Consider the following 24,122-nt stretch of genomic DNA (forward strand, 5'->3'; position numbering starts at 1 on the left):
AGTAACTATCATTTTATTTTTTCACTAAAAAACAAACTGGTAATGAAAAGCACTGTTAAGTAAATATTGGCTTATCACAGAATATTAACATTTTCATAGTAGTTACCTTAAAATATATGCACAATTTATACATATATGGTTTATTTAATATTTAAATACTTTTGTGAGGTGTGCATTATCACTAGCCACATACATTATGGACAAAATATTGAGTACTGGGAAAGTGAGATGATTTGCTAATACTCATATAACATCAATCAAAACTATGTCCTAAACACAATTCTTTATAATTCCAATTTTATTTTTATTGCTACCTATACTACTTCCTGGCAAAGAATATATGTAAAACCCTTTTCTTTGTTAAATATATATGTAGAATATATAATATTAAATTTTAAATAATGCACTTTTGTGTAAAATATATTACACTAAAGTCCATTCAACAGTAAAAATGAGTTATTCAACTATACTTATAATATCATGGGCTTCAACTTCAATTTTTACCTATATAGGTTTTAGATACTCAAATTTAATTAGGTTGACAATTTTGATTTCACATAAAATTTTAATATATAAACTATACTACAATTCATATTTTGTATTTTAAACACAAGATTTAGAAACTCTTGCTCTGCGAGTTTGTAACAATAATAAATCTCCTTGCCCCAGTGAAATTACTCCAAAATGGCAGGATATGGCCAAGTTTTTATATTGCTAATTATACTCCCATGTGTTTCCTAACCCAGTGACTTTAGAGTGGAACATATACAAGATTAAACAATCCGGATGCACATGGGCAAACAAAGAAGGGAATTTTAGAACTTTGGAAATTACCCTAAAAACACACATAAAACACATATGAGCATTTTGTTTATTGACCCATTGGGTGAAAATTCCTTCCCTTCTCTGATTTCAGTAACTAGATAAGCTAATTGTTAACAAAAAATCATTTTATGCTTGTGCACACACATATACACACACCAAGCCATATTCAAAACTGTTTATTTTTACCACAACTTTATGAAAGCATATGATCTTAAAATTTTTGATATGCTTGTTATAAATATAGATATTTTAAGTCAAATATAGCTTATACATGTGTATAGTTTGCATAACATACACAATTGAATAGTAAATTTTAACTTACAATATAGCTCTCGAAGAAGCAATTTATCAGTGTTTTTATTAAGAAAACAAAATCTTGGCAGAGATTTAAAATTTTTATGCTAATGAAATTTAATAGTACATGTGAGGTATATTTTCTTTCATCTTTATTTTATTGCCTTTTCCAGTCAGTTTGATACCAAAAATATAATTTAATTAAAAAATTCTCATTTTCATATATCATTCCAAATTACTCAATTATTTGCTTTGATTGGGTTTTAAATTGGATTGTATACATGTTACGTAGGTATAGCCCTTTGGCCCAAGAGCTGCAGGACTCCACAGCCATAAAATGAGCTGTCATTATGTGTAACATGTATAAATAATTGAAACGAAGAAATATATCATTTTTGATATTCATTCTTTGTATTTTAGGGAATATTGAGAAGTATTTACCTTCCTAGATTGTAATATAGCTACTACATATGCTATCTGTATGTCAGACCTGAGCATACTATCTATTTTAGGAAAACCTACCCCCACATTTGTCCTCCCCTCCTTTCCCCACGCTCCCCTTGAACTTTAAAGGCACAATCTAGTTTTACTTACAGGGTTTGTAGCTACTAAGGCCTGGTTGTTGGCCACTGCAGTAAGGTGAACAATTGTTACAACAGAATTACAAACAAAAGAGAAGAACAGATTTTTGTGCAAGGTAATCCTTTGGCAACTTAGGCTCCTACAAGACAAGAGAAACAAAGTGTATTGACATCATAAAATGTTTCTACATTTTAACAAAAATATTCAAAAAGGTACGCCAATTCATAGAAACTGTTCTAATTTTGGAAGAATTATTTTTTCTCCTTAACATTCACCCATGATAAAAAAACAAAATTTAGAGAATATACTTATTATTCCTTAAATTCAGAGGCAAATAAGTTGCTTTAGTAGAGGTGGATACATGTAGGGATTGGAAATTTGTCACTACAAGAGCTCTTCATAAATTTCTTCTGTTAATATCTGAGCATGATTAGTATTTTAATTCATTCTGCAAAAGCAGAAGTTGGGATTTGGTGAAGTTACACAAAAACTTGTACCATTAATTAATTTGAACATTTTGAATTTGTTTTTGAGATCCTCACTAGACTATATTGACTCGGAAATTTCTTCCAGCTATACATTTGTGATTCTATACATCACTCTAATAAAAAATGTGAGAGTGAAAAAAACCCAAATCAAGTTGATTGCCAGTACATTCTTTCCAAAAATTTAGATCTTATTAGTGGAGACTTCCACAAAAAGCCTTCATGATAAGGGATGACGCATAAAAACAAAAACAACTAAGAAGTGCTAGTTTCATGTTGGAGAGTCATTGAGTTTGACTTGATTTGCGGTGAACAGAAGTAACACGAGGAAGGCAGGGATCCAGTGTGATCTACAGAATATTCTATAGAAAAGAAGAATCTTGAAAGCTTTAATCAGAAGATGAGCATGATTCATGTTATTAGTAAAGCAAATTCAACATTAAGAAAAAACTGTTCTATTTTCAATAAGATGTGATCACAGTTGCACGATTTATTTGTGTTTACTGAACAAGAGAAAGGGTCTAGTAAAGAATATTCTTTTCAAATCATTCATATTAGGTTGTATTTATATTATATTTTTCCATAATACATAATTCTTCTATGATGAAATTTATAAACATGCAAAATTTTTTCACTTGGACTTATTTTAAAATGCCTGCTTTGAATTTACCCTATAATATGTGAGGAGTGTTAAGTATTGTTTAGAGAATAACTGCTTAGCCACGCAAATTTGCATCATTTTTAGATAACAGCTATCATTACAGGAAAATGATGTTTTCCTTAACAAGGCTATTTTGCCATTTTTTTGGCTGAATACTCTATGTTTATTGGTACATGCTATATGCATACATAAACAAAAAATAACAATTTTCAAATTAGTACTAAAAGATTAGAAAGCTTTGCTTAGACAATAAACCTGAAAGGTTTGTAAGGATTAATAAGGATTAAATTGGAATGAAGGGGAAAAAAGCTTTCAACATGACTTAAAAATAGCAATGCATGAATACAGTAGCAAGAGCTGAAAGATATGAACTGAGGAACATAGCACCAACACTTGTGTTATAATTCAAGCTGTTGATATTGATAATATTCACATGTAAAGTATTGCGAAGAATTAAAATAAAATACTAACCATTGTTAGTTGGAGAAATTTAATTTGCTTTGTTTACATTTAAGCATCCTGTGTTTCTCTATGTTGGTTGTATTTCTTTCTTTCCTACCTCCATCTGTCTTGAAAAGTAAGGACTTAAAACCGAGCTTCTAGTATATATTCTCTTCCAAAGGTATGATTATTGTGGAAAGTGGTTTCTTTTTCTCTTAAAATGTAGTAAAGGAGTATACTACACTCCTCGCTTCTTAGACCCAAACAATGTCATTATGGGTAAAGAATAAAATCTACTTAAAATTTATTGAATACTTAATATCAAAGTCAAACACTTAAGGTGGTGCTGAAAATAACTGTAGTACAGAGATAAAGTTTACTTTGAATACTTTATGAAATTATCCAAATACCATAGTCAACCTAAATAACACACCCTATATAACTCAAGCCAAAGACTTCTACTTTAGAAAACCCAGTATCCAGTTTAGTTGTCGAAACTGTTATAATAAACTGGACTATTGCCATATCATTTCATTTTGTATTGTGAAAATATATCCTACTGTCTAAAACATTACTCCCTTGCTTTGGTTTCTTCCATTTTTGCCTCTAGCACTCTGCAACTTAAATAAAATGCAAACAGATGCTGTCTGACATATGGTTTCTATCAATCTCTAGTAGTAAGAATGGCTCAACTTTTGTCTGGTGATGCATATTGTTTTCTTCTAAACATACTAACACATGGAAATACATTGCTATAACTAAAATCAACTTGTAATTGGAAGCCAAAAACATGGCATTGGTAAACAAATGTTTTATTTAAATGGGACAATACAGTTGTAGGATTTTTTCCAATTATGTCCATTTTTTCCTTCTCTAAGTTCTGCAACATCTTATTTTACATAGAATATTGAAATTAATTATGTATAGGCTTAGAAACTGTTTTGTAAAAATCCTCTTTCTCCCTTCCTTAAATTTTGTAATATCCCTTTCTATTCTAGCATAACCACAGAATAGAAAATGTGGTTTGGGGGTCTGGATTGCTTCCATTTCATGGTCTCCACAGATAATTATTTTAGAACTCCATTTCAATATGCAAATTTGGCAAGCAGAGTTAGTAGAAACAACTAAGCAAGTATGTCAACAACACCATTATACTTCCTGTGTAATGTAACCATGTTTTCATCAATTCTCTTTTGGTACAGTTAGAAGAAGGTAACAAGTCAGTAAATATGCTTCAGAGTGGGTTTTAAGCCTGACCTGAGAGTGAATTTGGACTGTCACCTACTTACAGTATGAATTTGAGCAAGTTATCTAAGATCTAAACCTTCAGATTGTATGTGACAAGGGGTAGATATAACCTCTATCAAAAGCTCTTTTTAGGAGGCTACTTGTGATCCATTTGGGTAGATTAGAAAAAGCATGAGTAAAAAAAGAACTCAATGAAAATTCTTCTGGAGGAGAAATGGTGGCTCATCCTCCAACATACTTTTTCCCCTATCCTGGCTTTTGAGGACTGCTTGTTGAATGTAACATGAGCACGCAAGGCTGCAAATAGGGAACAGCAATGCCCATTTATCTTTTGTGGCCTACTGGCACCTCCAATTTGTGAACTGCCCTGGAACAAGTATTCTTCCTGGTCTCCTAATGGACAGGAACCAGGCAGAAAAAGAAGCAGTCAGTCTTTTGAACACTTGTGATTGTGGCATTCCAGAAACAAGTAATGAACAAAAACTCTTTTAGGGACTGGTGGAGTGACTCAAGTGGTAGAGCACCTGTCTAGCAAGTATGAGACCCTGAGCTCAAACTCCAGTACCACCGAAAAAAAAAAAAAAAACTCTTTTAGACATAGAATATCTACTGATAGCAGTCACCATTTATTGATTCCTAACTATATATTACAAACACAGAGATAAGGACTTTAAAGTTGTTATCATTATCTATTAATAAAATTGAAGTTGTTCAAGATCATACTCTTATTAGGTGATATGTTGAATTAGAGTGTCTACTCAAATTAGGTGATCAGTTGAATTAGAATATTAAAGATCATAAGGAAACAATAAGGTTTTTATCTATTTAATTACTTATTTGGTCACTATGCACTGGTACATAGTAAATCTATTGGACACTGTTTCCAGATTCTGGGGAGAGAGTTGTGCATCATACAGAGAAAAAACCCTGATACCATGTTATTTTTGTTACAATGGAAGGCAAATAAACATATTAATTAATGTAATTACCAGGAGTAGTATGTGCCTTTTAGAAATTAAAGCAGGATTGAAGGATAGAAAGAGACTGGCCAGAGTGATAGAATATTCGACATGGAACTAAATAAGAGAACATAGGGGAGAAAGGTATTACAAGCAGAAGAGAAATACTGAGATATTTTGAGGGGCAAAAATGATCATGACATAGTATAAAGCAAAAGTCCACATTGTTTTATTTATGATCTATAGATGATGAAAATTAAATTCAAACAGCATAATGTACAGAATAGCTTTTTTATTCTGAAGTTCATACTCTCTCAGGTTGCATCTCTTTTCAATACCTACTAGTGGAAATGCTTATGTTTCTTTACTTTTCTTATTACGCTAATCTCTTCAACTTAAGATATTCTCAGATTTTGACATCTTAAAATTTTATCAGTGATACTTCCTGTCCTGGGATCCCCCACAACTCTGGGGACTCTAGTCTTCCACTTTATGCTTTTCTATCTCAATAAACTCTCCCACTTTATACTTAAAAATTTTTCATCAGCAAATATTAGCAGCATGATATCCAGTCATTCTTGTTTCTTTCTTCTTTTTTTTTTTTCCAGGTCACTCTCAGGACATTCCTGCATTTTGTATTCTCTAAATACTAAAAGGTGCTATAATTTTGAGAGTTTGACTTTCTTCTCACATGCAGACATATTTGTGGGTATGGTCTAAGAAAATAAACCATGTCTGCAAGACTGAAAGACAAGATTGCAAAATATATTGTGACTTCCAGAAGAAAATGTTATTTATTTCTATCTTCTCTCTTAAATTATAATGCCTTAAAGCATTCAAATAACTACATAATTTTTATACCAAGTAGTGGATCAACAGCTTTCTTGAAATGATGGTCATTTTATTCCCGTGAAAATTTAGGCACACTTAAATTTAGCACTTGTATTTTCATGTGCTCAAGAAAAATATCAACCTCTGAAGTTGCATATTTACAAAAACATCAAGAGAAATTAATATATGTGAACTTTTACATGCATTTGGAGATTTAAATTTTACATTATTGCCCAAAATAAATCCAAAGTTCTAATGTAGTTTACATTTCCATACCTGTGACTCTCTTCAATAAGACAGCAATTTCAATTACCTTGCAGTAAAAAAGATTTTTGTTAAATTCATTACTTGTTACTCTACTCTGTCATTATTCAAAGGTGAGCTCTAATGTAGAAACACAATTATGGTCTTATATAATTACAATGGACATATTCAAAAATTTTTTCCAGCTAAGATTCCCATTCTTAAAAGGGAATGTTTTTAGCTTTTAGGACATGCAGTAGGAGGAGGATGGATTTTTCATTACATTGATTAAAATACTTTAATTTGGAGAGAGATTGAGAATGATTTGATATAATATTTTAAGAAAAACTACATTTAGACAATCACTACCCAGTGTTCAGATGGTGGAATCCTGGAATACATTCATATGACATAGTAGGATATATTTCTGGACCATAGTGCATAACAAACTTACAAATGAACGAATGAGCCACAAGAGCTAAGAAAGCAAGGATGATGGTGAGTGAGCATCTACAAATAAGGATGATGGTATTAAGGGAACACATGACTGTGTTGGAACTAAACCCATGTCAAGCCTCTGGCAATGCAAAATTACCAGGTTTTAAATAAACTACTTAAGTAAAACTTTTGATTTGCCAAAACAGTTAATTCATAGCGATTTGTAGGGCAAGACTAGTGTAGGATTTCTTTAATAGTTATCTGTATTTGAAATTAATTTAAAGATTGACCCCTCCCAGCTCAGGGAGCTCTAATCTTTGCTACTTTTCTATCTCAATAAATTCTCCTGCTTTACACACACACACACACACGCACACGCACACGCACACACACACACACACACACACACAAACACGTTCACTTACGTACATTTTTCAGGAGAAAATGAGAGCCTTGAGAGAAAACTAAACTTGCTTTTATTTTAGAGAAATCTGAAGGAAGTAGATGTGAGATGAACTTTCACAATATTAATTAAATATAGGCAGATATGATCTGAGAGAAAAAGTTAAGAATTTAGGTCAATTGTCTTGAAAAGCATGAATACAGCACTAAAGGGTTATTTCAGCAAGTTGAGACTGCTTTGGCCTATCAAATGGCTAAAAACTTTTTTTTTTTTCTGAATTTTATTTAGGACCAATGGCAACTACCCAGTAAGATGTCATTTTCTATATAGTTATAAATATACAGCCTGGCTTTTAGAATTGTTTGGAATTGGTGTCTGAAATTTCAGCAAAGATGTTCTTTCAAAAAAATTAATTAAAGAAAGGAAAAGGAAAGAAAATGAGCCACTGTTTCTCCCCTTACAAATCAGATAGATGTTACATGCTCTTTTCTATGTGCAGGAAGATGGAGCTTTTTTTCTGGGTTGAAAGTAAGAGATGGTTGGCTATGCTTTCAGATTTTAAGCAGTAATTAAAATATAATTTGTAACTAATTCCAGTAACGTTTATTTATTTTTTATCTAAAGGGTTCTGCTTTGTTTTTCCAAGGATTATTATGAGTAAGAGTCATTGCCTCTCAGGGCTTGGCAAACCCCAAAGTTATGTCTCTCTCTTTTTCTTTCCCTCCCCCCTTTCTGTTCTTTCTTTTTATCTCCTGTTCTGACTCTTTCCTTTAATTGGCGCTAATATAAAACAAGTATATCTGGTGAGTAGTGTTTCATGTTCTGTTTTTAATTTAAAGCATGGATGAGTGGTAGACATTTCTCGTCCCTTTTTAAATAAAAAATAACAAACAGCACTCTAAGTCAACATTTTGTATAGATCTTGGTTTGTATTTGAGTGGATCAGTGACCCTCAATAGGAAAGGAAAGGACCCACAAAAGGGAAAGGAGGGAGAAATGTCCCAAACATTGTATGCACATATGAATAAAATAAAAATTTTAAAAAAAGGGGGAAAGGAGGTTTCTTCTACAAAAAACTAACCAAAAATAACTGCAGTATGAGGAACTAGATTACGAAGTAGAAAGAATATGTTGATAGATTATTTTTAAACTGATTACATGAACACACTTCATGAACCATTCCATTTCAGCAGTTTTTGAGTTATCCCTGGTCTTTCTCTGTCTACACATACATTCAATTGCCTTATTTTGCACAGACACTTCTACGTATCAGAATTTTACATAGTCTTAGTCTAATTTTCCTGTTGATGGCAATAACACAAGCTAGACAAACTCAAAGGATTTGTTGAAGATTGCAGATGAAACATGAGAAAGTCATTACTAGAGGTAAGCTTAAAAACCAGTTCATATGTTTTTTTTTTATATTATATAGGGCTAATATCAGATGACTAAATAAATGTAATTTATGTGCCCAAGTTGTGATACAGTCTAATGAGAAAATTAGTAACTCAGGCCACTTATTGAGCAGATACTTTGTAAGTCTACTTTGCTTTGTAGTTTTAAAAACATTATCACCAATATTAAAAATAAAAAGCTAAGGTTACTTAAAGGCAGAATTAGGCTAAGTGCATACTATTAGTAAGTGATGATAACAAGATTAAAATATATCCTTTTTTAATCCTTTTAATCACTGTTACTCTATCCATTAAAATTAAGCTATGCCCAAATTGAAGTACATTCCTATCATACTAGCTCATTGAAACATTTCTTTTTTTTAGTTCACTGTAGAGAATGAATGAATAATTATACTTTCAGTTTAAGGCTTAAGTATCAACAGGTCAATTATTTGCAAACTTCTAAAAAATATTATGTAGAGGTCAAGTACCAAATTTCTTATACTGTAAAGATACTCATCTGCTTTAAGAAGGTTTTGCTTATGTAGTCCTCTATCCATTATTTTTTAAAAAGTGGAAAATTTTACATTTCATTGTTACATGCAATGAAACATTTAAAAACATTGTTCTTTCCTAAACAATAGGCTATTTATATGTGAAACATGAGGATAACACATAGAACAATATGAAATTTCTGGCCTTTCTTTTGGAATGAGGAAAGTGTCTACAAAGCTGTATCTTTAAAACTAATGTGTGCTATATATACATATATACATTTCAGTTTTAAAAAATCATTTTCCACATATAAAATAAATTATTATCTAAGGTTTTAATCTTCAATTAAAATTTATAATTAGTTGTAAATATTGTATTTTCTTTCTGAGTGAAACAGACATAAAAATATTGAGTCAGATTTTTTCAATGTCTTAACAATGACAGTTTATATATGTAGAGTGCGTTAAGCTTTTAAAATACTTTTCACAGGTGCCAGCTTCTCTAATATTGAGATTTTATATTGGATTTAAACAAATAACTCATTCTAATCCTCCTGATTAAATTTTGCCTCACCCATGGATTCTTGGGCTTGGAAGAAAGGTTAGCAATCAGGTGCAGCTATGAACCCACTGTAGAAATAACTCAGGACTCAGGCCTTCCGAACAGGTTGGCATATATTTTCTGTCTAAAACCTTGAAGTGACAATAAGGTCAATTGGTCAATCAGTTGTTCATTACACTTTGTTTAGTGATTAAGAAACTTTTCTTTTTTAAAAAAAATTGAGCCAAATATTATTTTGTTTTCTTATGCAAACTCTATTCCCAATTACAGTCATTTGGATTCTTGTGCCTCTTATCTTTTAATCTTTTTATGGCTTAACATTCTTAGTATCTTGATGCTGTGATCAGTCAATATTGTTTTCTTTCACTTCTTCACCACTCTAATAGGACAATTCTTATGATATAGTGACTCCTCCTTCATAGGGAACTGAAATGAGAATCTAGTTAGAGGATTAGACTTAAATACTAAACATATAACTGGTATTGTTTGGCTTGTAGTATTATTTTCATTGGCAGCTCCACTCTTTCCTCATTAGTTCACAGTAAGTATTTACTCCATTAAATCTTAGATTCTTTCACATGAAGAAGCTTTGTTAAATTTGCATTTCACTTTATGGAATTGGTCAGGACTTTATTTACATCTTTGTTAAATTGAAATTTGTTCTAGGATATATGACCTGGAATTCTAGAAGATCATTGCTGACTTTCTGACTACTGGTTTGGGCATGCAATAAAACTGGTATTCTTCTTAACTTTGTCTCTTTTAGAAATTTAATGAACTTGGATATCTTAGCTTATTACATGCAAAACATAAAGGGATCATTTAATCTGAGAAGTTTCAGCTGTAATAGTTTTCAATTTCAGAGACAGTTACTTCCCAAATGGTGTTAAAATTTTATCATATGTCCACTGTAATTAATTGTAGCTTAAAAATACTAAAATAAGGAATTCAGGAAGATTTTACTGAGGAAATCATGATATAAAGTAGCTCAGAAAGAGCTACATGTAATACATTTAACAAGGCTAAGGAGGAGACAAAGAAAAATGCCAGGGTTCATTAATTGATTGTATATGAATTTCAATAGGAAATCCAAAATTTTCCAAGCAAAGAATGACCAAAAGGAATCCATGTTTGATCAAAATCTTTGAAAATACTATTCTGGAAGCAGTATTTAGAATTGAATGAAATACATTTATTAAAGCTAATTAGGATACATCTGGTAATGATGACATTAGAAATGATGAAAAAGATAGATTGGAGGGGTTGCAAGAGGTATAGGAAAAGGACTACATGGAGGAAAGAGGAGGAGATGGAATCACAAATTATTGCACATTTTCTCATGAATGCACTGAATTTCCAGCGGTGTTATCAGTGAAATTCTGTCACTCTGGAAGAAAAACTATCTTAGGTTCGGAGGATGTAGGTGTTAAGAGTTTGTTTTGAATGTGTTGATTATTGGATACTTTTGAGAGATGTGTTTTAAAACCATAAAAAGATGTATGTCCTTTGACCAAGAAATTCTGACTCTGGAATGCAGTCTAAAAAAAGTATTGTAAAATATGGAGAAAGTTATGGATGAAAATGCTCATTGCAGTATTTTTATAAATAGAAAAATACAGAAGCAATGTTAATGTTAAAAAATAGAGGCTTTGTTATTAAATAAGGTAAACCTTGTAAACCTACTAACTGGAGTATCACCACTTAAATAGTTGTTTTGAAAATTGTTTGCTGACATATAAGAAACTAATTATATAATTCCATTGCAAAAGTAGTTGAAATAATTTGTATGCTGCAATTAAAACTGTAATACAAGCCAGGCGCCCATGGCTCATGCCTGTAATTCCAGCTACTTGGGAGTCTGTGATTGGGAGGATTGCTGCTCCAGCCAGCCTGACAAATATATCACAAGAGCCCCATCTCTAATATAACCAGAGTAAAAAGAATAGAGGCATGGTTCAAGTGATAGAGTGCTTGCATTTTTTGCAAGCATGAAGCCCTGAATTCAACCCCAGTCCCATACAAAAAAAAGGTAAACAAATGAATATATATATATAAAAAAAAGAAAACTAAGAAATTGCTTAAGAAGATGCTAGAATTATAAGCGTATTTATAGATTTTTATTTTAAAATTAGTAAAATACTTATTTTCGGTTTTAACATACTTATTTTAGTTTTTATTTTAAAACATACTGAAAATTTAAGAACAAGTCTTGTTTATCAAAGCTGGTTTGTTACTTATTTTTCCTGTTGATTTTTATTTATTTATTTAGCTGTACTGGGGTTTGAACTCAGGACTACTGCATGTTTGCTAGGCAGGTGCTCTAGCACTTGAGCCACTCCACCAGTCCTCTGTTGATTTTTTAAATTTTTACTTTTTAACTGATACATAAAAATGATATGTATTAATGGGATACTATGTAATGTTTTGATACATGTACAAATTATTTCATGTTTAATGAATCTCCTCAAACATTTATCATTTTCTTATGATGAAAACTTGCAGAGTGCATACTTCTGTCTTTTTGAAATGCACAGTAAATCGTTGTCATCTAGAATCATACTACTGTACATCAACACAATATCTGGGCTAGCTGTTACTTTTAAGACTTACTTCATACTCTCTGATCAGCTTTCTCAGTCCTCTGCCTCTTATTCTCCCCAACCTCTGGTAACCACCACTCTATTCTCAAGTCCTGTGAGATCAACTCTTTGGATTCCACATGTGAGTCTGACCATGTAGTACTTTTCTTTCTGTGTCTGGCTTATTTAACTTAACATAATGATCTCCAGTTCCATCCATTTTGTCATGAATGACAGGACTTCATTTCTTTGTTATGGCTCAATGTTATTTCATGGTGTATATGTGCCATATTTTCTTTATCCATTCCCATTGGTAGGATATAAGTTATTTCCATCTCTTGGCTATTGTGAGTAATGCACAATAAACATTGGATTACAGATGTCTATTTAAGATACTTATCTCATTTTTTTGGGGATTTAGATGCAACCCAGCAGTGGCATTGATGGCTCTATCATAGTTTTAATTCCAAATTTTAATAGCTCTATTCTTTTTCCTAAGGTTGGCATATTGAAAACTTGCAATTTTTTTCTATAATATTTGTAATACTCTTCAAACTCTTAGGATTTATGTTGTATGCATTAGGATAGAGGCTAATCTATTTTACACTTAGTCATAGTCCTTAGAGTCTTTGAGTTAAAAAAAATCTTGGCTAATATTAATTACATTTAAATTAATTCCATGTGTTTACATGGGAGATAAATTAAAAAAATTTCATTAACTTAAAATCTGAGTTCTAGAGAACTGAGCGTTAGAGCAATTAGTCACATCATTGAATGCACCAGTTCTAAGAATCAAGAGTCATGTTTTCAAATTTAGACTAGACACCTTGTAGTTTTTTGTTTTGTTTTGTTCTAGTTTCTTTTTTTTTGGTTTTTCATACGGGGTTTAACTACATAGTCCTGATTGACCTTGAATGTGCAACCCTCCAGCCTCAAACACCCAAGTTCCAAGATTACAATCATGCATCACTACATCCATCCCACCCTCTAGTTTTTAATTGTAAAGACTGTTTTCTGGGGGGATGAGGGGATGGGTGAGGTGGCTTATGTGTATCATCTCAGCTACTTGGAAAGCAGACAGAAATGTAAAACAGGTCTTGTCTGGGGGTGGGCACCAGTGAGAAGGAGAATATAAGGAAAGGGTGAAGGAAGCTAAATGTAGTGGAAATATTGTGCACTCATGTATGAAAATGGAAAAAATGAGAAATGCTGCAACTACTCCAGGAATGGTGGGAGGAGGGGATAAACAAAAATTATGGAGGGGGTGAATTCACTTATGATGCATTGTAAGAACTTTTGTAAATGTCACAATTTACCCCTAGTACAACAACATAATAAAAAAAGGAAAGAGGGAAAAATTTAAAAAAAGACCAGCCCAGACAAAAATTTAGATAAGCTGGGCATGGTGGTATACCCTTGTAATCACAGATATGCAGGAGGCTAAAAGTAACTAAAGGAAGAAAAAGATAGGGCACGACCCAAAGGTAGAGTGCCTGCTTAGCAAGCACAAACCTCAGTGTTGTGAAGTTGTTTTTGAATTTTATTTTTTTTGGAAATAAAAATAAACCTGGGCTATATCTTAAAATGTTTGGTCATTTATTATTATACTAAAGGAGAATCTGAAGTTTTAATTTTATTTTGTATCTTTAATGTCAACCCAGTTTTATTAACATATTTTCCTGAGCTTATTAATATCACCAACATTGTTTTATTTGTCGATTAGCATAATTTGTCCTGTGTACATGAAAAATTTTGTTTCAAAACTTCACCTTGAGAAATACTTTCTTTTCCATTACTTTTGGAACAGATATTTTAAATCTATTAGGCAATCATTATGCAGTATTTCTATTTCAATTATAGCACTACTTCAAAAAATCTTTTATTAGCTAACCATACAAACAAGAGTAAAGACATTTCAGTACCTTCAATATAGCAACCAAAAAGACATACCTAAATATAAAATCAGTGACTGAAAATGGCACTGTTTTGAGCAAAAAGCTTTGAGCCATTTTTGAATTACAGTGTAGCACATTTAAATCTTTAAGAAATGCTTTCCATATTTTAGAATGAAAGCTCTTTTCAACTGACTTCGATATGCTTTCACACAATTTACTGAAGCAAATGTCACATTTACTCATGTACACAGTGCTTAATTCAGTGTATTCAGGGCAGGTTGTTTTTTTTTTTAATCAGTTTCTAATGGTGTCCAGATAGTTCTTTTATAGATTTCCCAAAATAACTGGTGTTGAGGATTTTTTTTTTATGTATTTATTATTTTAATGGGGGTGGTACATTGTGGTATTTATGAAAGTTCTTACAATGTATCAAATATATCATATTTGGATTCATCCCCTCTCTGCTTTCCTTTGTCCCCCCTCCATTCCTGGCATGGTGTCAACAGGTATTATTTTTTCATTTACATACATATATACACAGTATTTGCACCATATTCACTCTCCTTCACCCTTTCCCTCCTCTCTCCCAACACCCCTTGCCCCCATCCCCCTGCCCTGCAGGACCTGTTCTGCCCTCCTGTTCTCCAATTTCATAGAGGAAAAAAGAACCAAAAAAAGAATAAAATGACATTTTTGCTTGTTTGAGATAAAGGGAGCTACACAGGAATTTCCTTGTGATCTTTCCATGTACATATGTATTATAATCCCAATTGGATTATCTCCTCTAATTTTCTTCATTCTACCTTAATCCCTTTCTTATGGTGATTTCAGTTGGTTAAGAATTCTGCATTCATTCTTGTATAGAAAGTATATCAATCACATTCATCTCAGTTTCTTTCTTTTACCCTACCCTTCTTGTATGTGACCTCCCCTTAGTGTGACCAGGTTTTCATGATATTGCTGTATTTGTGTTAGGTCTATATTCCATATATTAAGAAGGTGTAAATTTCTAAAAAATATTGCAATCCACATGCAATCTGTAGATCTGACTTTGAACCTAATCATTATTTGACTGTTTTGTTATTCAATATTTTCATATATTTGATGGACGGGGTAAAAGTTGGTGCTGCAGTTGCATTTGTATAAAAAAATCCAACTCTTTGATAATTTCTAAAGTTGGATTATTTAGATTTACTGCTAACACATGATGCAGCTACTGACTCTTATCGCACTGCATTGTACAGTTGCTAGTGGTGGTGGCAGTTACGAAAAACTTTAAGGTATAGTGTAATGCATACCTGTTTTGGAATTTTCCTTACTATAAGTATGAAAATGTCTTGATTGTTCGAATCAAGAAATTGGAACTGTTTTCCTCACTCCCCCACAAAAAATAAGGAAATTATAAGCAAATTTGAGTGTATAATTTAACCTATTTAATGATGATGGTCCAAATCGAGAAAAGATAACTTAACCATAATATATGTAGTCTATATTTTTAATAATATGTTAAATGGAGTTAATATATTATTATATTAATGGAGTTATTTTAAAATTCTGGTTCCCATAATGCACAGAATGCTGATATTAAACTGACCAAAATTTGAACACTCAAATAAGTAGGTCTGTTTTGACAGTTTCAAGAGCAAAATACATTCAGGTTTATATAATGATTGTGGCTCTTCTTATTACCTTACTTCATTCTATATGCCTACTAATTTTATAAAATTTGAACTAAGATATTTCATCAATCTCTTCTCTAAATATTTTACAAAGCTAAAGTAAAGTTAACATCTTTAAATTTATTTTAAACATCTGATTTATTTTAAACATTTTAAGTCATCTGTATTTTGTGAGCACATGACACACATCTGCACATGACCCATATTCAACACAGACAGTTGGTAAACTTTAAAAATAATTTAGTGTACTTACTTGAAATAGAAGAAGATGCCAAGTGAAATGAGCAGTGATGCAATTGATAATCCATGTCCAATTATCGTCAGGTAAAACAGATTCAACGCAGTCTATAATTCATATAAATAAAAACTAGAGTTATATCAATATCTTATAAATATCTATAACTCTACATACATAAGAGCAAGCTCAATTGAATAAATTCTATTTCTATGTATTCTCCCATGTACATGAATATAACCTAATTTTAAAAAACCTAAAAATAAATCCTTATGAAAATCCTAAAAAAATAAAATTTATTCTGACAGCCTTACAATGATTTGCTTGGAAACCAATAAATATTTGAATGCATTCTATAATGAAGAACATCTTTGTAAGCTTATCAAGTAACATATCAAATTTATAAGTAATGGATCCTTTTATTTAAGAACTTAGACATCACATATTTAACTTACGAAGTAATACTTTTATTGATCTAGGTTACATAGCACACAGAATCAACACTTTATATTTAAAATGAAAAGCTACTTGGTGATTTTGTTTGTTTAGAATTAGAGCAGATTAGATTTTTATTCCATAGGGTTTATCTTTTTCCTTTCACAAATTAGAGACTAAGAAGCAAATTTAATGTGGCAATTTACAAGATCCTGTGATCTCTACAAATGTGTTTCAACTTTCTCCTGGTTTTGACATTTTCTTTTTCTTTGTTCTATTTGTTTTTAACCTACAATTTCATAGAATATCTCTGTAATTCCTTGTAAACACTTCTCTAAATACAGAGAGGATATATGATTTGTAAATGTAATGATAGCTGATGTTATTAAATGCTTACTATACACTAGTCTTCTAAGTGTTTTCCTTGACATTGTTGTGAAAGCCATTGGGAGAAACTTAGCTGTCATCCCATTTTGTACATGAGGGAATCAAAACAGATGGCTTGCCCAAGGTCATTACAACAGATAAAGGGCAGATAAGGGAAATCAGATAACAGAACTCACAGTTTTAATCACTGTTGACAAATTGCTGCTATATATACACGCACAAGTGGAAGTAAATGCAGGCATTAACTATCAAGCTTTATTATTGTGACAAAAGTAATTAACCTTAACTTTAATGCCTGACATTCAAGTTGGGTAATGTGAGCAAGAGGGTCCTAACCATCAGTCAGGAGAGGCTTCTGCTGAGGGACATAAGAAGCTGTAAATCCTGCTGGGCTGATCCTGTTTGCTTAAGCATAATTTCTGAGGCAATTCTAGAACTCCATAGCAAACTAAAGTTTCCCTTTTCTTACACTTTTAAGGTACTTTTTTTTTGGAAAATTTGAAACCCCAATACTAAGATATTGACTTGTAAATACACTATTATCTAACAGGATCGCTTCTTCTTTGTAATGACAAAATCAATAATGATTTCTACAGATGTTCTTCTTCATTGTTTTTTTCAAATTATATTAGTAAATGGATGAAATGGAACACACTAAGTATTTTCCAATACAGTATTGAACTGCTTCAATAGATAGTGCAAAATAAATTTCAATTCAGGATTTTTACATACTTGCACTTTCTTGTGCATGTTAAAAGTACACTGGGTATAATTTGTCCATGTTCTGTTGCTTGCTGGATGTCGGAACCAGTTTCCATCTTGGTCACAGATCTTTGTAACTTTTTCTTTAAAATTAAAAAGAAGAATGAAAATAAAAAATTAAATAACCTGGAGTTTATTAGATAGATGTCAAGACTTGCATGTAAATTTCTGCTTTTACCTGAAGGATCAAAGTCCTGAAAGTAATCAGGGCAGTGTTGCATTGATTCAGTTCCTGCTGCAACATCATTCCAGCACAGCCATCCATCCCAGGTCCTGTTGCAGTAAATTCCTTAAAGGACAAATAAAAACTAGGGATGACTAACTTCCTCTAATTACACAGGAAGATGAGAATTCTTATGGATGGCTTCTCATTGGCATGGAATAAAGCCTGTCTACTGAAAATGAAGATATATAAAAACTAGAGCAATTACTTGGGTTATTATTAGAACAATTTATAAATTAAATTTATAATTTAATTATTAGAATTATTAGAATAACTAATTTGTAATTAGTAATTACTAGAATAACTATTTATTAGAATAACTAATTTGTAAACTAAATTTAGAAATAACTGTCTCTAATTCTATAAAGTTTAGATTAAATTCTATTTCTCAAAGGTAGATATTTGTTCAGTAAATCAAGTGGTCTTTGCTGGTTGTCCCTGATGAGGTAATGATTAGTTCCTATACTTGAAATTAATATATATATTATAGGATATATATTTAGTTTATATATTTATATAAATATTTTATGTATATATCTAAACTAAAACATTTTTTAATTTAGAAATTATGTTATTAGGGAAAATTGTTAATGTTTTATGAACCATAAATGAATAGCCCAAAATTCCTATTTTGCCATTTTAACCATGAAAAATACTTATGTAAGGACCCTCCTCCAAATTGTAGCTCTTTCTTCCTTTTCAAATGGGGTAGAATATTAATAATGTCATATTTTTCTTCAACATGAAGAAAAAGCACCTCTTTCATTAAAAAAAATATATAACACCAGTTATTTAAATGGGTTGAAATCATATTTTACTGAGCAAAATATAGTTTGTGGCTGATCAAGGAAAATTTTCTTGTTATAATTTTAGAAAGCATCTCAAACATGTTTATGTCTCTACTGCAAAGAGTCCATATAACTAACTTAAATTCTAGCAATAGGAGACTGAAATGTCTAGAATTTTTTGAATTGTGTTTTGTGGCATATGGCACAGTAGGAATAGGTATTCCATTCAAGAAGTTGCTGTCAAGGAGCTCTCAGAAACACAAAGTCAAAATAAAGATAATTCTTTATTGCAAGACTTTCTATAACATGTTTTTTACAAATAACAAAATGCATTACGAAGCTCCAAGATAATTATGCACTGATCTTGAACTCATTGTGCCACAGAATTAAGTATGAAACGCTTACAGAGTTTCCTGCTGTTTAACATATTTTTAAACCTATTTATCCATATATCTAGATGATTTTGGAGGCATTAATTCAATAGTTTTAACTACTGTAACCTATATTTTAATGGAATAAAATGAAAAGCTAGATCAGTTAGCACAGAATATAAATATATATATATGAATATTTTAATTACTTGATAATTCAACCACTATTGACTTAAATCTGAAAATTTGTCATTTTCTGGCATGTTTAAAAACATACTTTTAAATAACTGATATAACAAAAATATTGGTTCAGCTATTACATAAATAGTTCTTCAAAAATATATGTTATATATTGCTCAGTCAAAGTGAGGGTAAAAGTTGTTTAGAGTGAAAAAGGTAACATTTTTTTCTTATTTTTCATTCACAAATATCTTTTTAAAATTAAAAATATTAATGGTCTACCTTTAACATTTCACTTATGCACAAACATAATATGCTATAACGGCAAATATTTTTCCAAAAATATGTATGCCTTTCTCTGATGGTTTAAAAAAATGAGAATTACCTGACGAGTCCATATTTTGCTTTGTTTCACTGTAAATTTTGCATTTTATATTTTGACGCTTCCTGTGCATATAAGGTTGCCAGAGGAAACATACAACCTGCTTTTGTTTTTATCAATTATGAAAACTTTACATTTGTTACTTATCTTTATATTTCTGGAATCTAGACAAATATCTGGTGATTAGTTGGTTTTCATAAATGTTACCAAGAAGGATGTCTTAAAGGAAATAGCAGCCTTGGAGTTCATCATATTTGTTATGGGAATAATCATAGCTGTAAATACTAGTGATTAAATAGATGTCAAGGAGATCTGATTCTTATCAAACAGGTTGCAAAACAAAGAAATACAAATTACATGAATTGAAGGTCAGCTCTCAGTTGACTTAATCTGAGATTTGTGACTTTATATTAGTGTTAATGCCTATTTGATATTTTTAATATCTTTCAATCATAGAAAGATGATTCTAAAAAGATCACTGTCAAATATTTTCATTAGATTTTTCAAAAAGAAACAAGATGAATAATGTCATAAAATATTTTTTGTAAATAATGAAAATTGCACATAAGCCAGAAAAACAGCAACTAATTTGTTTTTAATAATGGAGAAAGGAACTCATAATGATATAATGAAGTAGTTTTCTTTTTAAAATATGTCAAATACACTTGAAATTAAATAGTTATGGTTACCTTCTGTTTGTTGAATGGGGTCTTGCATAATTTTTTGGTAACATTCATATTGAGCTGTCATGATTTTATTTCTAGTAACCCCCAACTGAATTAAGTCATCAGGGTCACCTTCTGATTCTGCTGTGACGAGAGTCTAAGGGAATGAAACAACCAAAAACAACAGTTTGAGAACTGAAAATTTCTTTGTCAGATGCAAATCTTCTTTTGAATGGTAAACTGTCTGGGACAAATTCACCAACCTGTAATGTTTGCCAGTTTCCATGGTATAAAAACTCCCACCGTGACCAATTTCAAACAGACCAAAGTTTGTCACCAAAGGCAGAGTTGGAAAGTATAGCTGGCTCTAGAAGGCTGGCGGTAGATGGTTAGGAGACAACCTCAACATGTGTTCTGAACTACAAACAGCTGTGATCAAAATCTCCTTGATTTTTTTTTAACCTGCTCTGTGGCTGTAGGCAAGATGTTTACCTCCTACCTCCAGTATTCTATCTTCTTATTGTAAAATGTATAAAATAGCATCAGGATAACTGAGAGATGTACCTAGTACCTGGAAAACACTCACTATCAGTTGTCAATTATCATCATATTTTGGTAAACCAAAATAATAGCAAAATCATTAATGATCAAATTTTAATTGAATCTATATCAGTAAAAGGTTTGGAGTCCTAACTATGTGTGTTCTTCCAAGTTAGAACCACTATTTTAAGATTCTCTAATTTCATTTTTATGTTACTTTTTTTTCTGATTTATAATATGAAATGTGTATGAACATCTTTTCTACATACTTCTCACATTGTTAGTGTTAACTCTCTCCCATAAGCTATTTTTTTCTCTGCTTCTCTTTCATTCTCATATTCATGATTCTCTGTTTGCTAACAGTAAACTAAACTTAGTAAAGTCCAAGTAAAAATGTTCCCTCACTGTGTGGCACTTCTCAAGCTTCATCATCACCTTCTACCATTAACATCAACCCATTCTTTGATTGGTTTTGATTTCCTAATAAAGATTTATTCAGCAGCAATGTACAAGTAATTATGGAGATTTAGAACATCGAACCATCATTTTTAGGAGATTTGCTTTTTCTTTTTTCGCCATAATGCTAGAGGTCCAACCCAGGGCCTCCCCATGGGAGGTGAATGCTCTTCCATCCATCAACAAACTCCACCCAAGACAGAAAAAAACCCCACATAACTCATTCTTTCAAGAACTTTGTAGAAAGTGACAATAGTATTTTTATTCCTTATTGAAATAAATATCCAGATTTTATACAATGCCCCTCAAGGAATTCAAAGGAAAGGGTCAATTACAATAATCAGATTGTTAATCTGTTACAGAATTGACTGCAAGAACCAGTTCAGCCTGAACAGCTCTCTGGCATGCTTGATGGTGGGTGTGAGTAGAGAAAACGGAAATTCTGTCCTGTGAACTCCAGTCAGGGTACCCAAAATAACATCCCAGAAGTGCAGAATTTGGACTGTTCTAGACTTGAGAATGATGTCAAATGCAAATGCTGACAGTAATGTAATCCTACTTTTACTTTTTTTTTTTTCTCATTTTGGTTTTCTGTGGTTTTATTCCGAGTTTGTCTGAATCTTTGTGAGGTTCGTTTGGGAACACCACAGGAAAACTCTGCTGGCACAGAATCAAATGAGATTATGTCTCTCGGCTTCTCATACATATGAGATAAGAGCATAGTTACCAATTTAATTTGAGGCAGAGAAATACATTTTTAAAAATCTACAAGTAAAAAAAAAACTCCTTTGGGAGAGCAATTGATACTTGGTTATCTTTGCTCTAACCTCTTCTGGCCCTGTATCCCTGGCACACACACGCAGAGGTCCACATGAGTGTAAACGCTCATGCACACACACACCTGCTCCAAATTTAGCATCAGTGCCTACTTATTTGGATGAATGGGTGAGAAGTTACTTTAAACAGTGCGTGCTTCTGAATTCCCTTTCAATCAATATTGGAGGAATGAAAGAAAATCAATGGACTAGAATAAGCTCTTTTAATAGATCTACCACAGAATCCACGTATGGTTTGAGATATTTTATCCATAATGTGTGGCTGTGCTTATAGAGCAGTCTCATTTTTTTCAAACTCTACAAATTTTCCTGATGTTCTATACATTTGAATCCATTGACCTTCCCCACTCTGACTTCCCCAGGACTCCATCACCCCATATCAGATATAAAACTAAAAGCACACACTGAAAGGAAGTAAATTATTGCTGTTGGTTGAACACAAAATACAATTAATTTGTGCATCTAATAACTAATTTTGTGGTTATTAATTAACCTTTGCCAATTACAGGTATATTGCAAGTGAGCAGATACAATAATAGATATAGAGATAAATCTGAGGAATTTATGCTTACCATCAAAAAAGGAAAGAGAAACAGAAAATACAGTATTCTCTTTTTCTCCATCATTAGAGCCCAAATGAAATGTGCTGTATAAGTCAAGCTGCAGTAGAAAAAGAAAGAAATAAAATTTATCAATACTCATGGAATAAATATAGATGGTGTCAAAAGAAAATTTCTGTTATAACTGTACAATAATCATACTTTAAGGATTAGATTAATAATGTCATATATTACAATTGTTTAAGAACATCATAGTTTTAACTATGAAGGAGCTTAATCAAATACAATTTACTTTAACTAGACTTATAAAGAAAAAGCTTCTTACATCTTGCTTTCTTTGCCTTCACAAAAATTGAGATAAAATGATTAAAGTGTTAAAATAAAAGGTTTTATGTGACATCATAATACAAGATTTCCTCGCATATTCTACTATAAAGTTTACTTTTATTTTCAATAAGTACTAATTAAATTTGTAATTTCCTGACTTCATTAATTTAAGGAAGAAAATTGCTCCTGATTTAAAATAATTCTTCACTCCAAGAAATTAATTCTTTTTAAATCACAAAATAAAAGATTCCCTACATCACTTACATCTTTGAAACAAAGTTACAGGGATGAACAATGTCAAATAAAAGTATTTCTAATGTCAATTACACTTCTGGGCTAATGAGAGATGGCCTCTCAAACACCACAAGCAGCTTAATTCTAAGAGAAAGAGAGGCATTTCTGGGGTTAAGTTCCCAAAGACCACTCCTTAAAGTCTAAGAGCAACATTCTTTGATATTCTGTTTTTATGAGATGATGAGCTGTCATGGGGTTCCATAGAATATAATGCTCATTTAACCAAGAATATATTAGCTATTCTTAAAAAAGAGACAAAAATTCCTCAATAGATATTTTCCATTGAACTGTGAACTTAGATTTTATACTGTTAGGGAACTAGCCATCATATTTATTATAGGGCTAATTTCAGAATAAGAATTTTAAAACCCATTTCCAGATGGTCAAAGGTTTTGTTTATTATTTTTATCACATGCAATAGGACTACACAATCAATTATTTCATAGCATCTATGCCATTGGTAACCTTTACCAAGACTCACCTAAGAGCTGTTTTTCTTGTTACTTGTAGCAACCTTCCAAATATTGTTTTCTCTTCTATTAGCTATCTTGGACTTTTATTACTAGATCGATCTTAAGAAAAATATAATCAAAAACAAAAAATCAGGAAATATTACATTAAACTAAAATATTAAAATATAGTGTTGTATAGATGAAAAACTGTGAATC

General features: G+C 31.5%; 1 protein-coding gene across 8 annotated transcripts in view; it reads right to left on the reverse strand.

The window, feature by feature from the left end:
- The window catches only part of Calcrl (calcitonin receptor like receptor), a 108,362-nt gene that overhangs the window by 20,258 nt on the left and 63,982 nt on the right, over nucleotides 1-24,122 (reverse strand). For 4 of the 8 annotated variants that reach the window (XM_020182747.2, XM_020182745.2, XM_074071242.1 and 1 more), the window contains 7 exons: nucleotides 23,936-24,026; nucleotides 22,846-22,933; nucleotides 20,466-20,598; nucleotides 18,011-18,121; nucleotides 17,803-17,915; nucleotides 16,267-16,358; nucleotides 1,714-1,840 (listed from right to left, as the gene is read on the reverse strand). In XM_020182747.2, the coding sequence (XP_020038336.1) occupies nucleotides 1,714-1,840; nucleotides 16,267-16,358; nucleotides 17,803-17,915; nucleotides 18,011-18,121; nucleotides 20,466-20,598; nucleotides 22,846-22,899 (630 nt within the window). In that variant the 5' untranslated portion in view covers nucleotides 22,900-22,933; nucleotides 23,936-24,026. The remainder of the gene's footprint in view (nucleotides 1-1,713; nucleotides 1,841-16,266; nucleotides 16,359-17,802; nucleotides 17,916-18,010; nucleotides 18,122-20,465; nucleotides 20,599-22,845; nucleotides 22,934-23,935; nucleotides 24,027-24,122) is intronic. The other 4 variants (XM_020182748.2, XM_020182746.2, XM_074071244.1 and 1 more) reach the window with 1 other exon arrangement.

Source organism: Castor canadensis, chromosome 4 (genome assembly GCF_047511655.1).
Source record: "Castor canadensis chromosome 4, mCasCan1.hap1v2, whole genome shotgun sequence".
NCBI classification, from domain to species: domain Eukaryota; kingdom Metazoa; phylum Chordata; class Mammalia; order Rodentia; family Castoridae; genus Castor; species Castor canadensis.